The sequence below is a fragment of the Rattus rattus genome, chromosome 5 (assembly GCF_011064425.1).
Source record: "Rattus rattus isolate New Zealand chromosome 5, Rrattus_CSIRO_v1, whole genome shotgun sequence".
Taxonomy (NCBI): Eukaryota; Metazoa; Chordata; class Mammalia; order Rodentia; family Muridae; genus Rattus; species Rattus rattus.
In genome coordinates, this window is record NC_046158.1 from 14,879,203 (window position 1) to 14,897,955 (window position 18,753).

Sequence of the window (18,753 nt, forward strand, 5' to 3'; positions counted from 1 at the left end):
GTGGTGGAAAAGCCAAATGACATCTTGACCAGATACTCCTAATAGTTATACAAATTTACAAATTGAGGTTATAAGCAGTAGTCATTGGCAATTGACCTCTATAAGAAGGAAGGGACTATACAAGTCTTCGGAATCTCTGACCTTTTTAAAATTCCAGTGTACTAACTCCTTGCTAATTTATCTGCCTTAGAAGGAAACTAGAAACCAAACCATCATCTCTGACTTTCTCCTTATGGGATTCTCTGAGCATCCAGAGCAGCAGCCTGTGCTATTCACACTCTTCTTGGGAATGTACCTGGTCACCCTGTTGGGGAACCTGTTCATCATCCTGGCCATTGTCTCTGACCAGCATCTTCACACACCCATGTACTTCTTCCTAGCCAACCTGTCCTTCATTGATACCTGCTTCACCTGCACCATTGTCCCCAAAGTGCTGAGCAACATCCAAACCCAGCACCAAACCATCTCCCACACTGGATGCCTTCTGCAGATGTATTTCTTCATGGCACTGGCCATGCTTGATGACTTTCTATTGGCTGTGATGGCCTATGATCGCTATGTAGCCATCTGCCTTCCTCTACACTACACCACTATCATGTGTCCCCAAAGATGCCTGTCGCTGGTGGCCACAACCTGGCTCTGCTCCAACCTCCTGGCCTTCTCACTCACACTCCAAATGGCTCAAGTCTCCTTCTGTGCCTCCCATTCCATTCCGCACTTTTTCTGTGATCTTCTCCCACTCCTCAAGCTTGCCTGCTCAGATACCCATACCTTTCAGCTCATGATGTTTGCTGAAGCTGCCCTCTCAGGTGTGGTCCCTCTCACTTGTGTCCTAGTCTCTTATGCCCATATCATGCACACCATCCTCAGGATCCCCTCTTCTGGGGGAAAGCATAAAGTCTTCTCTACTTGTGGCTCACATCTGACAGTGGTCATTCTGTTCTACGGAACTGTCTTTCTAGTGTATTTCCAGCCATCATCCTCCTACTCTGCAGACACTGGAATAGTGGCCTCCATTGTTTATACAATGGTCACCCCCATGCTCAACCCTTTTATCTACAGCTTGAGGAACAAAGACATGAAGGGAGCTTTGTGGAAACTGTTTGGCTTGGGGAAATACTGTAATCTGTAAATGACACTTCACAATCAAAGCCCAGGTCTTTTATTATAATTTTTGAAGAATTCAAATTCAATGCAAAACTTGATGCTCAGCATCTCAAATAGGTTTGACCAGTGGAGAATGCCTGGCATGGCAGGACTGGACTAGGACTTATGAATCGAGCACAGAGTTATGGCCAAGAGAAAAGGAGGGGATGGAGACTCCTATGGGACTTCAAGACAGAAAGTGTGTAAGACAAATGCAAACAGACAAAGAAGGCATTATTCAGCATTACATAATGCCTTTAGTAATAACGGTATCTGAATCTGAGCTCACTGAATGTCAGGAAGATTTTTCAGTGCTGGGTTGAGAGGAAGAACATGTTTGCTAATTGTCTTTACCAAAAAAAAGAAGAAGAAGAAGAAGAAGAAGAAGAAGAAGAAGAAGAAGAAGAAGAAGAAGAAGAAGAAGAAGAAGAAGAAGAAGAAGAAGAAGAAGAAGAAGAAGAAGAAGAAGAAGAAGCATTTTATTGACCAGATGGGGATACTGCAACTAGGAACATTGTTCATGAAACTTGAGACTCTACCCATCCCAGAGCCTAAGGTGCCATCATGCTTGACGGTCACATCTTAAACTAATGAGTGCTGTGTCCTTGGGAAAGGCATTGCTGCTATGTTTGAGATCTTTTAAAAAAGGAACCATAAAACTATTTATAAACATAGGTTTTAGGTGTTGGTCTTTGTTGTTTCCATTTTCTGAAGCAAGATCTTGGGGATTCCTGGCACTTACTATATAGCTGAAGTTGGCCTCAAACTTACGATCCTCCTGCCTCAGCCTCGTGAGTGCTGAAATTACAAGTATATGTCACCACAAGCAGCATAATACAAGTGAGTCTCAATAAAAGTTGTTACTAGCAACTGATATATTTGAATACTTTGTTACCAAGAAGTAGAACTCTTTGGTAGTGTTAAAATGATTAGAAGGTATGGCCTTATTGAAGAAAGTATGTCTGGGGATTGAGGTTTCCAAAGTCCATGCTTGACCCAGTTTCTCCTTTTCCTTGTTTTTTTTTTTTCTCTCTCTTCTTTTTGTTCTCTTTGCCTGTCAGGATGATGCTCCAGCATCATCCATTTGTGAGAGACTTAATCTACAAATAAGAGATCACTCAGTTAAAGACATGTATGGACAGAAAGTAATAGGGTCAAGTGCACCAAGCCTCGGGGGCCATTTCCAGGTATGATCTCGGAAGTAGTTCATTCATAGAATTGAATGGAAAACACATATTTTTTACTGAGAATAAAAGAGAAAGAATAATTCCAGAAATGGTAATGCAGTCACAGTAGAGAAGATTGCTCTCAAATCACCCAAATGAGATCACATCACCTTCCAGTTTACACCAGCACCTGGAGCTGATCCTGTGCTCTCCATACCCAAATCCTGCCAGAAAAGGCATGGTTTCCTAGAAGTGCTGACATACCTGAGAGCACAGGTGAGACCAACACTTCTGCTCTAAGGTACTCACCCAGAGCCCTCAGAACACAGGAACCAAGGAGATCACATCAAAGTTTCAGTGTGTGGTCATTACTTACCTAGGAAAAACTGTTTCATTTTATTTTTCCATTTTTCCTCTCTATTATGGTTGCCTGTTGCAAAATAATATGTGTGCAATGTAGTAGGAGTACAAAGCATAAAATAGAAAAGTTAAGGTACTCATCCATCATTCCTCCATTTTAAGAAGACCACTGTTTATGTTGTCGCTTTCTTTTTTTCTGAATGTCTGTTTTGCTTTGATGAGGAAGAAGGTGTGGAAATAACTCCCTATTTGCTTCCCAAATTGATCTGTAACTCCTGACTTCACTATATCTGATGTTGGGTCTAGCAAATATTAAAAACATACTATGGAATATGACCAATACTTTCTTGGAAAAAAAAACTTTAAGAAGGTAATCTTATTTTGAAAAGAAAAGAAAGAAGCAGGAAAGAAATCAAAAAGGGAATACAGTAGATGGCAAAGCCAACTGTTTGGTAGCACACAAAACTGGCTATGGGCCTCCTTTTCTCCCACTAAAAACATCTCAACTGAAAGAAGGAAGCTAACATAGTTAGGTGGAAGATGCCTTTCAGGGGTAATTAGAGGAAATAGTAGAATTCCTCTTAAAAGAATAAAAAAGTATGAACTATTGAACTGCACCACAGTTAAAAGCATATTAAAATATTATGTCTTCTTCTGCATTTGTTTTCTTGGTGTTCCCACATCATTCTTCTTTTCGTTTTGTGAATAGTTACACCTAACAATTTTAGTTGCAAATTGTCATATCAGAATGTCTCCCTCTGTTGGGGATTTAGCTCAGTGGTAGAGTGCTTGCCTAGCAAGTGCAAGGCCCTGGGTTCGGTCCTCAGCTCCAGAAAAAAAAACAAAACCAAAACAAAACAAAAACAAAGAATGTCTCCCTCCATGTGATTTCTTATACTAACAGTACAATCAAAACATTCTATGCATGTAGAGTTCTTGAAAATGTCAGCATTTTTTCCATTTTCTCATGGTTTAATTTTTTTTTCAGAAATGGCATGCATAAAAGCAGACCACATGGTAAGGAAATGTAGACTCTATCAAGAAACACACTCATACACCCACTTGAGAATGTCTTCACTTAAACTGGGATTACCAGAAAAGACCAGTACTGTAAAGAGCTGTGATGTGACAACTTCACAGCCAAGCAAGGCTAGCTTCAGAGACAACATGAAACAGAAAGACCTTGGCTGGAGACAGTAGGTAGAATAGGTCTTTCTAGAACAGAATTCACACCTATTTTATTGTCCTGCTCTGCATCCCATTTAAACTTCTCAAATTTGAATCAGTTAAATTGTGTCTCACCTTTATGCCTCTTACCCATCCGTGGCCACTTTTCTTCCTTTTTCTGATGAGCAATCTTCCCATTCCATCCACACAGGTTTTTTTTAAAAATTTGTTTTAATTAAAATAGAATTTACATCACTTTTCTTCCTCCCTTTCTTTCTTCTATTTCCTCCCAATTACCCTCCCTAAAGTTCCTCCTATATTTCCCCACTGTCAAATTGATAGCCTCTTTTATTAGTATTAGTATTAGCATTAGTATTAGTAGTATAGTAGTAGTAGTAGTAGTAGTAGTAGTAGTAGTAGTAGTAGTAGTAGTAGTTGTTGTTGTTGTTGTTGTTGTTGTTGTTGTTGTTGTTGTTGTTGTTATATACATACATAAAACCTGCTGGGTCAATTTTTGGTTGTTTGTTTGTATATGGTCATAGCTAGCTGAACACTGTGCATTGAACGCCAAAAAGTGGCTCATCTCTGGTAGAGACTGTGTCCTTCTCCCACCAGTCATTAATTGACTTCATTTCTTTGTCTAGGGGTGGGACCCTGAAAAATTAGCAAGTCTATTGGTATTTCCATTGTCCTTGTTTATGCAGCCATTTCTAAGAGAGACTTTCAAAACAGACCTCCTGGTATTCTGACTCTTGCAATCTTGCTGCTCCTTCATCTGTCATGTTCCTTGAGCCACAGATGCAGGAACTGTGATGTATTCTACATTAAGGTTGAGCTATTCATGGTCAGTCAATCTATGCATCATGTCCAATTGTAGTTTTCAATAGTAGTCTTTATTTGCTGTAAAGAGGTGCTTCTTTGCTGAGGGATGGTACCTGTACTTACCTGTGGGTATAAGGCTAAGATTTAGAATGTAGTAAGGAATTATGCTGATCTAGCAAAGTTGCTAAGAAGATTCTTTTTTTAAAGGTCTTCTAGACCTAGCAATCTTCTAGGTTACTAGGCATGGTTCCCCTCCTGTTGAGTCAGCATTGAGTTGATCAGACAGCTATTGATTTCCACAGACATGTGAGTGCCATGCTGGGTTTTGTAGTGATTCATATGAGTTGCCACTAAGTTTCTCTGTTTAATTGTTTCCCTCCCTTGGCAGCTTGCATAGTATTTTCTGGAACCATATAAGACTGACTGCAGGATAAAGGTTTTCAGGTCAGATCCAACCCGCATGATCCAAGTCTTGTACCCTAGGTATACAACAGTGTTTTCAGGATTATAAACTGCCTTCAGCCCCTGAGAAAGAACCAGAGACTGCATCAATAATCTGTTTTGTTTTAGAATCACTTGAATGACCCTGACCAATCATTCTGACGATGATCCTCTCAGCAGGGGAAAAACACAAAGTCTTTACTATGTGCAGCTCTCATCTGATGATGGTTACTCTCTTCTATGAAACCTTCTTCTTGTATATTTCCAATCACCATCTTCCTACTCCATAGATTTGGAAATAGTGGAATTTGTGGTATATACAATGGTCACTCCTACACCAAATCCTCTATCTACAGGATAAGGTACAAAGACGTGAATGATACTTGAAGTCATGGAGACTACTTATCTAAGAAGATAATTTAATCCAAGAATGGGGCCACAAAAATGTTAACAGGCAAAAAAATGGTCAAGTCTTTTATGGTCACAGAGTAATATGAAGAAATCATTTCCAAGGACAAGTATTGTTGGCATGAATATTTGGATATGTAGACCTTGGTGAAGTCACTAGATTTCAGGCCTTAGTTCAACCTTGGATTAAAAGAAATGCATTTATATGCATTAACCTAAATATAGTGACTCTAGCACCAAGAAAGAGAGTGTACACTTCATCTGAAAAATCAAGAATAGTGTAGAAAAACCTAGGTACAGAAAACACTACAGCTCTGACAGATGAATTGATTTCTTCTTTGTTAATTAGGAAATACTTTGTCCTGCTGGTGGGGGGATTACATTAACACTTATACAATTAATGTCATACCACAAGCAACTACCATGATTCATATAATGTCTGAAAATATTGACAGAAGTAGTCATGTCTTTAAATGTGTTTACCTTTTTCCAGCTGTGATACAACACAGTTCTTTATATACAGATCAAGTCTAAATGTCCAAATCAAAATAAATTTAAAGATGCTCACACTACAATATGTGTTTTCCCCTCAAGCCTTTTCTTCTTAAACTGTTTGCCCTCTCTGATAATTTCTGCCTTTCCAATCTTATCCACATTAAATTTCAAATCTGTAGCAAGTGGAGTTTTCAGGCTCATGATCCATGTTGCCAAAATTACTTGCAATCTGTTAGCAATATACATTCCAAACAACTATATACTATTTTTCATTTTTTTAAATTTTTATGTTTTTTAAGAACGTTTTATAATTTATTTTGACAATATATATTCAACCCTTCTCCCAATTCCCCCCAGATCTGATCCCTTCTCTCCTCAGGCAACATTGGTCTTCTTCTCTTTCAAATCCATCATGTCTAACTCCTGATGTCCAAACACTCCTGGGTATGAATCTCTACACTGGAGCATGGTCAACTGACCAGGGGCTACATTCTTAAAAAATCTGACTCCATCTTCCAGCACTATCAGCTGTATATAGTTCCCAGTTGGGCATGAGCACTTGGTCCCCACCTCCCCTCTCCATAGATTTTGAGAATACTTTCTGTCTTGATATCCTTACCAGTCATTTTTGGACTCAATATTATTGTTACTGACCAAAAAGATATCAATTTTTAGTTACTTGCATTTGATCTGTTCATAAAATTGATTGTGCTTATAACATTTTTAATTTATTCTCTGTTTCAGTGATATGATTAAATCCATTTTAATTTCAAACTTTAACTTTTTACTGTGTGATAGTGGTTTATGCCTTTAATCCTAGCTCTTGGGAGGCAAAGCCAGAGATTCACCATCTCTTGAGTTCAATGCAAGCCTGGTCTACAGAGCAAGTCCTAGGACAGCCAGAGCTACACAGAGAAATTCTGTCTCAAAACGAACAATCAAACAAATTAACTTTTCTTCGTAAAATTTTCTCAATCACTTCTTCCTGGTTAAATTTTAAAAAAAAACTTTTTACATGTTATTTATTTATTTGCTTTGTGTTTAAGTGTATTCATCACAGGGTAGGTATGGAAGTCAAAAGGCAGCTTGAGAAATCCATTCTTTCCATCCACCAGGAAGATTACAGATACTTAGTTCAGACTGTTTAACTCAACATCAAGCACTTGACCAGTCACTGAGTCATCTCACCAGCTTGCTTCAACTTTTATGACATAGAAAAACTTTGCTTTATTTTCTTTATTGCATAAAAAGTTTTAAATGAACATTCAATTAAACCAGTAAGCTTCATTCTTGTGAGTTCCATCAATATTATATTTATAAAACAATTCTGGAGCTGGAAAAATTGTTCAGGAGTAAAGGACACTCATTGCTTGTTACAAAGGACCAAGGTTTGGTTGTCAACACCCACACGCCATCTATAAATCCAATTCCAGAGAATTTGACACTCTCTTCTGGCCTCCACAGGTACCAGACACAAATGTAGTACACATATATACATGCAGGCAAAATACTAATACCAATAAAATAAATAATTTTTTTAAATCTCTAAAGTATTTCTAACCACTAAGAACTGAGAAAATAAATCTAATACTACAAAAAAATTCCTAGTGCATGGTTCATAAGATACTGATTTTTTCCCTTTTGTGTGGTGTGCTATTCTTTAATAAATACTTTATTGCAGTAAAATTCATATACCATGAAATTCATTCTTTTAAAGTATTCTATTCATTGATTTGTTTCCATATAGCATGTTTTTAATGAAACAATGTATGACCTTTAGAATAGAAAACACTGACATTGTTATGTTCTTTCATCTAGCCCTCTCTACAAGAGTTATTACTCCTCTTTAAAGAGTTGTTTAGCCCTTCTGGTCTGAACCAGTGACTTGAGCAAGCATTGGGTGCTGGCTCTGCACCCAGTTCCACAACACCCAGAAGAAACCCAACTTCCAGGTGCTCTAAAACGCTCAGGATCAGAGGTGAGGAATAAAGGGGTCCCACAAGATCCAGGGATGCAGAAACCCCCACCCATCCAGAGGCACGAGTTCCTTCCGGTCTGAACCAGTACCTGAACCAGGGCCTTGGGCCCTGGCTCCGCACCAAGTATCACAACACCCAGAGGAAGCCCAGCTTCCAGATACTCTAACAAGCCCAGAATCAGAGGTGCTGTGACACTCCCAGGATCACAGGATCACAGAGGTAGCTCAACTACCAGAGGATCGGACACAGCCAGGATCTCAGGATCACAGAATCCAAGAATCACAGGATCTCAGAGACAGCAGGACTCTGAGGAGTTCTGACATAACCAGGATCACAGGAGGAACAAGCTGCAGTTGAAGAAAGTACACGGACAGGTAACACTAGAGATAACCAGATGGCAAGAGGTAAACTAAAGAATATAAGAAACAGAAAGCAAGGCTACTTGGCAACATCAGAACACAATTCTCTTACTACAGCAAGTCCTGGATAGCCCATCACACTGGAAAAGCAAGATTTGGACTTAAAAATCAAGGCTCTATCTCATGATGATGACAGAGGGCTTTAAGGACATAAATAACTCCCTTAAAGAAATACAGAAAAACAGAGGTAAACAGGTAGCAGCCCTTAAAGAGAAAACACAAAAATCTCTTGAAAAATTACAGGAAAACAGAGAGAGGTGAAGAAATTGAACAAAACCAACCAGGATATAAAAATGGAAATAGAAACAATAAAGAAATCACAAAGAGAGACAACCTTTGAGATAGAAAACCTAAGAAAGAGATCAGGAGTCATAGATGTAAGCATCACCAACAGAATACAAGAGATTGAAGAGAGAATCTCAGGTGCAGAACATACTATAAAAAATATTGATACAACAGTCAAAGAAAATCCAAAAAAGAACTCCTAACCCAAAACATCCAGGAAATCCAGGAAACAATAAGAACACCAAACCTAAAGATAATAGGTATAGAAGAGAGCAAAGATAACCAACCTAAAGAGCAAGTAAATATCTTCAACAAAATTATAGAAGAAAACTCCCCAAATCTAAAGAAAGAGATTTCCATGAACATACAGGAAGCCTACAGAACTCCAAGTAGACTGGAGCAGAAAAGAAATTCCTTCCATCACATAATAGTCGAAACACAAAATGCAAAAAACAAAGAAAGAATATCAAAAGCAGTAACAGGAAAAGGTAAAGTAACATATAAAGGCAGACCTATCAGAATTACACCAGACTTCTCACCAAAGACTAGGAAAGCCGGAGGATCCTGGGCAGAGGTCGTACAGATCCGAAGAGAAAACAAAGGCCAGCCCAGGCAAACTCTCAATTAACAGAGATGAAGAAACCAAGATATTCCATGACAAAACCAAATTTACATTATATATTCACACAAATCTAGCCCTACAAAGGATAATAGATTGAAAACTTCAATACAAGGAGGGAAACTACACCCGAGAATAAGCAAGAAAGTAATCTTCTTTCAACAAGCCCAAGAGAAGAGAGCGACACAAGCATATTCCCACCTGTAACAAAGAAAAAAAACAGAAAGCAACAATCATTATTCCTTAATATCTCTTAACATTAATGGACTCAATTCCCAATAAAAAGACACAGACTAACAGACTGAATACATAAACAGAGCCCAGCATTTTGCTAAATACAGGAAATGCCTCAGTGAGAAAACAGGCAATACCCACCGCCTGGTCAGGTGGGCACTCCTGAGGCTGCAGAGCAGAAGAGACCACCAACACTGCCCACCCCTGCCCACATCCCCTGGCCCAAGAGGAAACTGTATAAGGCCTCTGGGCTCCCGTGGAGAGGGCCCAGGTGAGGCAGGAGCCCTGCCTGAGACACCGCCGGAACCTGAAGGAAACAGACCGGATAAACAGTTCTCTGCACCCAAATCCCGTGGGAAGGAGAGCTAAACCTTCAGAGAGGCAGACACGCCTGCGAAACCAGAAGAGACTGCTCTCTGCACACATTGCTGATTCCAGAGGAAAACACCGGAGGCCATCTGGAACCCTGGTGCACGGAGGCTCCCGGAAGAGGCGGCGCAGATCTTCCTGGTCGCTGCCACCGCGGAGAGCCCGTGGGCAGCACCCCGCGAACGAACTTGAGCCTCGGGACCACAGGTAAGACCAACTTTTCTGCTGCAAGTGACCTGCCTGGTGAACTCAAGACACAGGCCCACAGGAACAGCTGAAGACCTGTAGAGGGACAAAACTACACGCCCGAAAGCAGAACACTCTGTCCCCATAACTGGCTGAAAGAAAACAGTAAAACAGGTCTACAGCACTCCTGACACACAGGCTTATAGGACAGTCTAGCCACTGTCAGAATTAGCAGAACAAAGTAACACTAGAGATAATCTGATGGCTAGAGGCAAGCGAGGAACACAAGCAACAGAAACCAAGACTACATGGCATCATCGAGCCCAATTCTCCCCCAAAACAAAACAAACATGGAATATCCAAACACACCAGAAAAGCAAGATCTAGTTTCAAAATCAGATTTGATCATGATGCTGGAGGACTTCAAGAAAGACGTGAAGAACTCCCTTAGAGAACAAGTAGAAGCCTACAGAGAGGAATCACAAAAATCCCTGAAAGAATTCCAGGAAAACACAATCAAGCAGTTGAAGGAATTAAAAATGGAAATAGAAGCAATCAAGAAAGAACACATGGAAATAACCCTGATATAGAAAACCAAAAGAAGAGACAAGGAGCTGTAGATACAAGCTTCACCAACAGAATACAAGAGATGGAAGAGAGAATCTCAGGAGCAGAAGATTCCATAGAAATCATTGACTCAACTGTCAAAGATAATGTAAAGCGGAAAAAGCTACTGGTCCAAAACATACAGGAAATCCAGGACTCAATGAGAAGATCAAACCTAAGGATAATAGGTATAGAAGAGAGTGAAGACTCCCAGCTCAAAGGACCAGTAAATATCTTCAACAAAATCATAGAAGAAAAACTTCCCTAACCTAAAAAAGAGATACCCATAGGCATACAAGAAGCCTACAGAACTCCAAATAGATTGGACCAGAAAAGAAACACCTCCCATCACATAATAGTCAAAACACCAAACGCACAAAATAAAGAAAGAATATTAAAAGCAGTAAGGGAAAAAGGTCAAGTAACATATAAAGGCAGACCTATCAGAATCACACCAGACTTTTCGCCAGAAACTATGAAGGCCAGAAGATCCTGGACTGATGTCATACAGACCCTAAGAGAACACAAATGCCAGCCCAGGCTACTGTATCCTGCAAAACTCTCAATTAACATAGATGGAGAAACCAAGATATTCCATGACAAAACCAAATTTACACAATATCTTTCTACAAATCCAGCACTACAAAGGATAATAAATGGTAAAGCCCAACATAAGGAGGCAAGCTATACCCAAGAAGAGGCAAGAAACTAATCGCCTTGGCAACAAAACAAAGAGAAGAAAAGCACAAAACACAACCTCACATCCAAATATGAATATAACAGGAAGCAATAATCACTATTCCTTAATATCTCTCAACATCAATGGCCTCAACTCCCCAATAAAAAGACATAGATTAACAAACTGGATACGCAACGAGGACCCTGCATTCTGCTGCCTACAGGAAACACACCTCAGAGACAAAGACAGACACTACCTCAGAGTGAAAGGCTGGGAAACAACTTTCCAAGCAAATGGTCTGAAGAAGCAAGCTGGAGTAGCCATTCTAATATCAAATAAAATCAATTTTCAACTAAAAGTCATCAAAAAAGATAAGGAAGGACACTTTATATTCATCAAAGGAAAAATCCACCAAGATGAACTCTCAATCCTAAATATCTATGCCCCAAATACAAGGGCACCTACATACGTAAAAGAAACCTTACTAAAGCTCAAAACACACATTGCACCTCACACAATAATAGTAGGAGATTTCAACACCCCACCTCATCAATGGACAGATCATGGAAACAGAAATTAAACAGAGACGAGACAGACTAAGAGAAGTCATGAGCCAAATGGACTTAACGGATATTTATAGAACGCTCTACCCTAAAGCAAAAGGATATACCTTCTTCTCAGCTCCTCATGGTATTTTCTCCAAAATTGACCATATAATTGGTCAAAAACAGGCCTCAACAGGTACAGAAAGATAGAAATAATCCCATGCGTGCTATCGGACCACCACGGCCTAAAGCTGGTCTTCAATAACAATAAGGGAAGAATGCCCACATATACGTGGAAATTGAACAATGCTCTACCAATGATAACCTGGTCAAGGAAGAAATAAAGAAAGAAATTAAAAACTTTTAGAATTTAATGAAAATGAAGGTACAACATACCCAAACTTATGGGACACAATGAAAGCTGTGCTAAGAGGAAAACTCATAGCGCTGAGTGCCTGCAGAAAGAAACAGGAAAGAGCATATGTCAGCAGCTTGACAGCACACCTAAAAGCTCTAGAACAAAAAGAAGCAAATACACCCAGGAGGAGTAGAAGGCAGGAAATAATCAAACTCAGAGCTGAAATCAACCAAGTAGAAACAAAAAGGACCATAGAAAGAATCAACAGAACCAAAAGTTGGTTCTTTGAGAAAATCAACAAGATAGATAAACCCTAGCCAGATTAACGAGAGGACAGAGAGTGTGTCCAAATTAACAAAATCAGAAATGAAAAGGGAGACATAACTACAGATTCAGAGGAAATTCAAAAAATCATCAGATCTTACTATAAAAGCCTATATTCAACAAAACTTGAAAATCTACAGGAAATGGACAATTTCCTAGACAGATACCAGGTACCAAGTTAAATCAGGAACAGATAAACCAGTTAAACAACCCCATAACTCCTAAGGAAATAGAAGCAGTCATTAAAGGTCTCCCAACCAAAAAGAGCCCAGGTCCAGACGGGTTTAGTGCAGAATTCTATCAGACCTTCATAGAAGACCTCATACCAATATTATCCAAACTATTCCACAAAATTGAAACAGATGGAGCACTACCGAATTCCTTCTATGAAGCCACAATTACTCTTATACCTAAACCACACAAAGACCCAACAAAGAAAGAGAACTTCAGACCAATTTCCCTTATGAACATCGACGCAAAAAATACTCAACAAAATTCTGGCAAACCGAATCCAAGAGCACATCAAAACAATCATCCACCATGATCAAGTAGGCTTCATCCCAGGCATGCAGGGATGGTTTAATATACGGAAAACCATCAACGTGATCCATTATATAAACAAACTGAAAGAACAAAACCACATGATCATTTCATTAGATGCTGAGAAAGCATTTGACAAAATTCAACACCCCTTCATGATAAAAGTCCTGAAAGAATAGGAATTCAAGGCCCATACCTAAACATAGTAAAAGCCATATACAGCAAACCAGTTGCTAACATTAAACTAAATGGAGAGAAACTTGAAGCAATCCCACTAAAATCAGGGACTAGACAAGGCTGCCCACTCTCTCCCTACTTATTCAATATAGTTCTTGAAGTTCTAGCCAGAGCAATCAGACAACAAAAGGAGATCAAGGGGATACAGATCGAAAAGAAGAAGTCAAAATATCACTATTTGCAGATGATATGATAGTATATTTAAGATCCCAAAAGTTCCACCAGAGAACTACTAAAGCTGATAAACAACTTCAGCAAAGTGGCTGGGTATAAAATAACTCAAATAAATCAGTAGCCTTCCTCTACACAAAAGAGAAAACAAGCCGAGAAAGAAATTAGGGAAACGACACCCTTCATAATAGACCCAAATAATATAAAATACCTGTGACTTTAACCAAGCAAGTAAAAGATCTGTACAATAAGAACTTCAAGACACTGAAGAAAGAAATTGAAGAAGACCTCAGAAGGTGGAAAGATCTCCCATGCTCATGGATTGGCAGGATTAATATAGTAAAATGGCCATTTTACCAAAAAAGCGATCTACAGATTCAATGCAATCCCCATCAAAATACCAATCCAATTCTTCAAAGAGTTAGACAGAACAATTTGCAAATTCATCTGAATAATGAAAACCCAGGATAGCTAAAACTATCCTCAACAATAAAAGGACTTCAGGGGAATCACTATCCCTGAACTCAAGCAGTATTACAGAGCAATAGTGATAAAACTGCATGGTATTGGTACAGAGACAGACAGATAGACCAATGGAACAGAATTGAAGACCCAGAAATGAACCCACACACCTATGGTCACTTGATTTTTGACAAAGGAGCCAAATCCATCCAATGGAAAAAGATAGCATTTTCAGCAAATGGTGCTGGTTCAACTGGAGGTCAACATGTAGAAGAATGCAGATCGATCCATGCTTATCACCCTGTACAAAGCTTAAGTCCAAGTGGATCAAGGACCTCCACATCAAACCAGACACACTCAAACTAATAGAAGAAAAACTAGGGAAGCATCTGGAACACATGGGCACTGGAAAAAATTTCCTGAACAAAACACCAATGGCTTATGCTCTAAGATCAAGAATCGACAAATGGGATCTCATAAAACTGCAAAGCTTCTGTAAGGCAAAGGACACTGTGGTTAGGACAAAACGGCAACCAACAGATTGGGAAAAGATCTTTACCAATCCTACAACAGATAGAGGGCTTATATCCAAAATATACAAAGAACTGAAGAAGTTAGACAGCAAGGAGACAAATAACCCTATTAAAAAATGGGGTTCAGAGCTAAACAGAGAATTCACAGCTGAGGAATGCCGAATGGCTGAGAAACACCTAAAGAAATGTTCAACATCGTTAGTCATAAGGGAAATGCAAATCAAAACAACCCTGAGATTTCACCTCACACCAGTGAGAATGGCTAAGATCAAAAACTCAGGTGACAGCAAATGCTGGCGAGGATGTGGAGAAAGGGGAACACCTCCATTGTTGGTGGGGTTGCAGACTGCTACAACCATTCTGGAAATCAGTCTGGAGGTTCCTCAGAAAATTGGACATTGAACTGCCTGAGGATCCAGCTATACCTCCTGGGCATATACCCAAAAGATGCCCCAACATATAAAAAAGACACGTGCTCCACTATGTTCATCGCAGCCTTATTTATAATAGCCAGAAGCTGAAAGAACCCAGATGCCCTTCAACAGAGGAATGGATACAGAAAATGTGGTACATCTACACAATGGAATATTACTCAGCTATCAAAAACAATGACTTTATGAAATTCAGAGGCAAATGGTTGAACTGGAAAATATCATCCTGAGTGAGCTAACCCAATCACAGAAAGACATACATGGTATGTACTCATTGATAAGGGCTATTAGCCCAAATGCTTGAGTTACCCTAGATGCCTAGAACAAATGAAACTCAAGACGGATGATCAAAATGAGTGCAGATCGCCTGGCATGAGAGACACAGCCAGAATACAGCAAATACAGAGGCGATGCCAGCAGGAAAACCACTGAACTGAGAACAGGGACCCCTGTTGAAGGAATCAGAGAAAGAACTGGAAGAGCTTGAAGGAGCTCGAGACCCCATATGTACAGCAATGCCAACCAACCAGAGCTTCCAGGGACTAAGCCACTACCCAAAGACTATACATGGACTGACCCTGGACTCTGACCTCATAGGTAGCAATGAATATCCTAGTAAGAGCACCAGTGGAAGGGGAAGCCCTGGGTCCTGCTAAGACTGAACCCCCAGTGAACTAGACTGTTGGGGAGAGGGCAGCAATGGGGGGAGGGGGTGGGAGGAAACACCCATAAGGAACAAACAAAAAACAAACTTTACTAAAACAAAGCAGACATAGCACCTCATGCAACAATAGTGGGAAACATAAACGCCACATTCTCATCAGTGAACAGATCATGGAAACAAAAATTGAACAGAGACACACTGAAACTAACTAAAATTATGAAAAAATGGACTTAACAGATATTTATAGAACATTTCATCCTAAAAATAAAAGGATATGCCTTCTTCTCAGCAGAGCATTGTATTTTCCAAAACTGACCATATAATTGGCCAAAACAGGCCTCAACAGGTATAGGAAGACACAAATATCCCATGCGCTATCATACACACCATGGACTAAGGTTTGTCTTCAATAAAACAAACAATGGAAAAACAAAGCCCATATATACGGAAACTGGACAACATTCTACTCAATGATAACTTGGTCAAGGAAAAAATAAGAAATTAAAGACTTTTTAGATTTAATGAAAATGAAGGCACAACATACCAAACTTATAAGACACAATGAAAGCAGTGGTAAGAGGAAAACTCTAGCTCTGTGTGCCTCCACAAAACAAAAACACAAAAAACCAAAAAATCAAAAGAACTGGAAAGAACACACACTAGCAGCTTGACAGCATACCTGAAAGCTCTAGAACAAAAAGAAGCAAATACACCCAAGAGAATGGCAGGAAATAATCAAACTCTGGGCTGAAATCAGATAAGTAGAAACAAAAAGAACTGTACAAAGAATCATCAAAACCAGGAGCTGGTTCTTTGAAATAATCTACAAGATAGATAAACCCTTAGAGAGACTATCCAGAAGGCACAGAGGTAGTATCCAAATTAACAAAATCAGAAAGAAAAAGGAAGACATAATAGAATCAGAGGAAATTCCAAAAATCATCAGATCCTATTAAAAAAGCCTATACTCAACAAAACTAGAAAATCTGGAAGAAATTGAAAATATTTTAGACAGATACCAGGTACCAAAGTTAAATCAGGATCAGATAAGCCATCTAATCAGTCCTGTAACCTCTAAAGAAATAGAAGCAGTCACTATAAGGTCTCCCAACCAAAAAAACCAAGGATCCAGATGAGTTTAGTGCAGAATTTATCAGACCTTCAAAGAAGACACAAAACCAATATGCTTCCAACTATTCCACACAATAGAAACAGAAAAAGCACTACCCAATTCCTTCTATGAATCCACAATTATGCTTATACAAAAATCACATAAAAACCCAACAAAGAAAGAGAACTTCAGACCAATTTCCCTTATGAATATCGTTGCAAAAATACAATAAATTCTGAAACCAAATCCAAGAGCAGTCATCAAAATTAATCATTATCCCAGGATCAAGAAGATCCAATATATGGAAATTCATCAGCGGAAAACCAAACATAATATATAAACAAAACTGAAAGAAAAAACACATGATCATTTCATTAGATGCTGAGAAAGCATTTGGACAAAAAATCAACACCCCTTCATATTAAAAGTCTTGAAAAAACCTTCAATTAAGTCCCATAGTAGAAGAAATACAGCAAACCAGTTTTATAGCCAACATCAAAATAAATGGAGTGAAACGAAGCAATACCACCAAAATCAGGGACTAGACAAGACTTCCCCCTCTCTCACTATTTAACATAGTACTCTAAATCCTAGCCACAGCAATTAGACAACCAACGGAGGTTAAAGGAAGGGATAAATTGAAAGGAAGAAGTCAAAATATCACTATCTGCAGATGCATGATGGTATACTTAAGGACCCCAAAAGTTCCACCAAAAAAACCCTAAAGCTGAAAAACAAAAGCAAAGGAGTGGGCAAAAATTAACTCAAAATCCATATTAGCCTGTCCTACCAAAGGATAACAGGCTTTTCTCTGAAAGAAATTAGGAAACAGGAATTTTCATGGAATAGTTACAAAATACAAAAAAACCTTGACTTAACCAAGCAAGGGAAAGATCTTTATGACAATAGAAGTTCAAGTCTCTGAAGAAAGAAATCAAAGATCTTGAGGATGGAAAGATCTCCATGCTTATAGATTGGTAGGATTATTAGTAAATATGGGGATCCATCGTGAATATAATCTATTTCACTAGCAATCCCCACCAAAAATATCAACTCAATTCTTCATAGAGTTAGAAAGAATAATTTGCAAAATTATTTGAATAACAAAAAAAACAGGATAGCAAAACTATTCTTTAACTATAAAAGAACTTAAGGGGAATCATCATCCTGACTCAAGCTGTTTTACAGATGTAATCGGACAAAATCGGAAAAAAAAACCTGCATGGTATTGGTACAGAGACAGGCAGGCAGGTAGATCAGCAGAATAGAATTGAAGACCCAGAAATGAACCCACATACTTATGGTTACTTGTTCTTTGACAAAGGAGCTAAAACCATCCAATGGAAAAAACATAGCATTTTCAACAAATCATGCTCGTCCAACTGGAGGTCATATTTTAGAAAAATGCAAATCAACCCCTTCTTATCACCTTGTACAAAGCTCGTCAAAGTGGATCAAAGAACTCCACATATAACCAGATACACTCAAACTAATGGAAGAAAAGGGGGAAAGTGCCTCAAACACATGGCCAATAGGGAAATTTTCCTGAACAGAACACCAGTGGCTTATACTCTAAAATCAAGAATTGACAAATAGGATCTCATAAAATTGCAAAGCTTCTGTAAGGCAAAGGACACAGCCAGTAGAACAAACAGGGAAAAAAACAAATTGGGAAAAGGTCTTTATCAATCCTACATCTGATAGATGGCTAATATCTAATATATACAAAGAAAAGTTAGACTCCAGAGAATCAAATAATCCTATTAAAAATGGGGTAAAGACATAAAGAATTCTCAACTGAGGAACACTGACTGGCAGAGAAGCACCTAAAGAAATGTTCAACATTCTTAGTTATCAGGAAAGTCCAAATCAAAACAACCCTAAGATTCCACCTCATACAAGTCAGAATGCTAAGATCAAAAACTCAGGTGACAGTTTATACTGAGGAGGATGTGGAGAAAGAGGAACACTCCTCCATTTTTCTTGGGATTGCAAG

The 18,753-nt window shown here is 38.9% G+C and overlaps 1 protein-coding gene across 1 annotated transcript; it reads left to right on the forward strand.

The window, feature by feature from the left end:
* The first annotated feature begins 208 nt into the window (after positions 1-208).
* Positions 209-1,132, forward strand: LOC116900145 (olfactory receptor 1G1-like). Its single transcript, XM_032901919.1, has one exon. The coding sequence runs from the start codon at positions 233-235 to the stop codon at positions 1,130-1,132; it is 900 nt and encodes a 299-aa protein (XP_032757810.1). The 5' UTR covers positions 209-232.
* Positions 1,133-18,753: the final 17,621 nt, after the last annotated feature.

Bases quoted from the DNA above. Each gene is read 5' to 3' on its own strand.
- LOC116900145 (XM_032901919.1), top strand. From the start codon at position 233: ATGGGATTCTCTGAGCATCCAGAGCAGCAGCCTGTGCTATTCACACTC.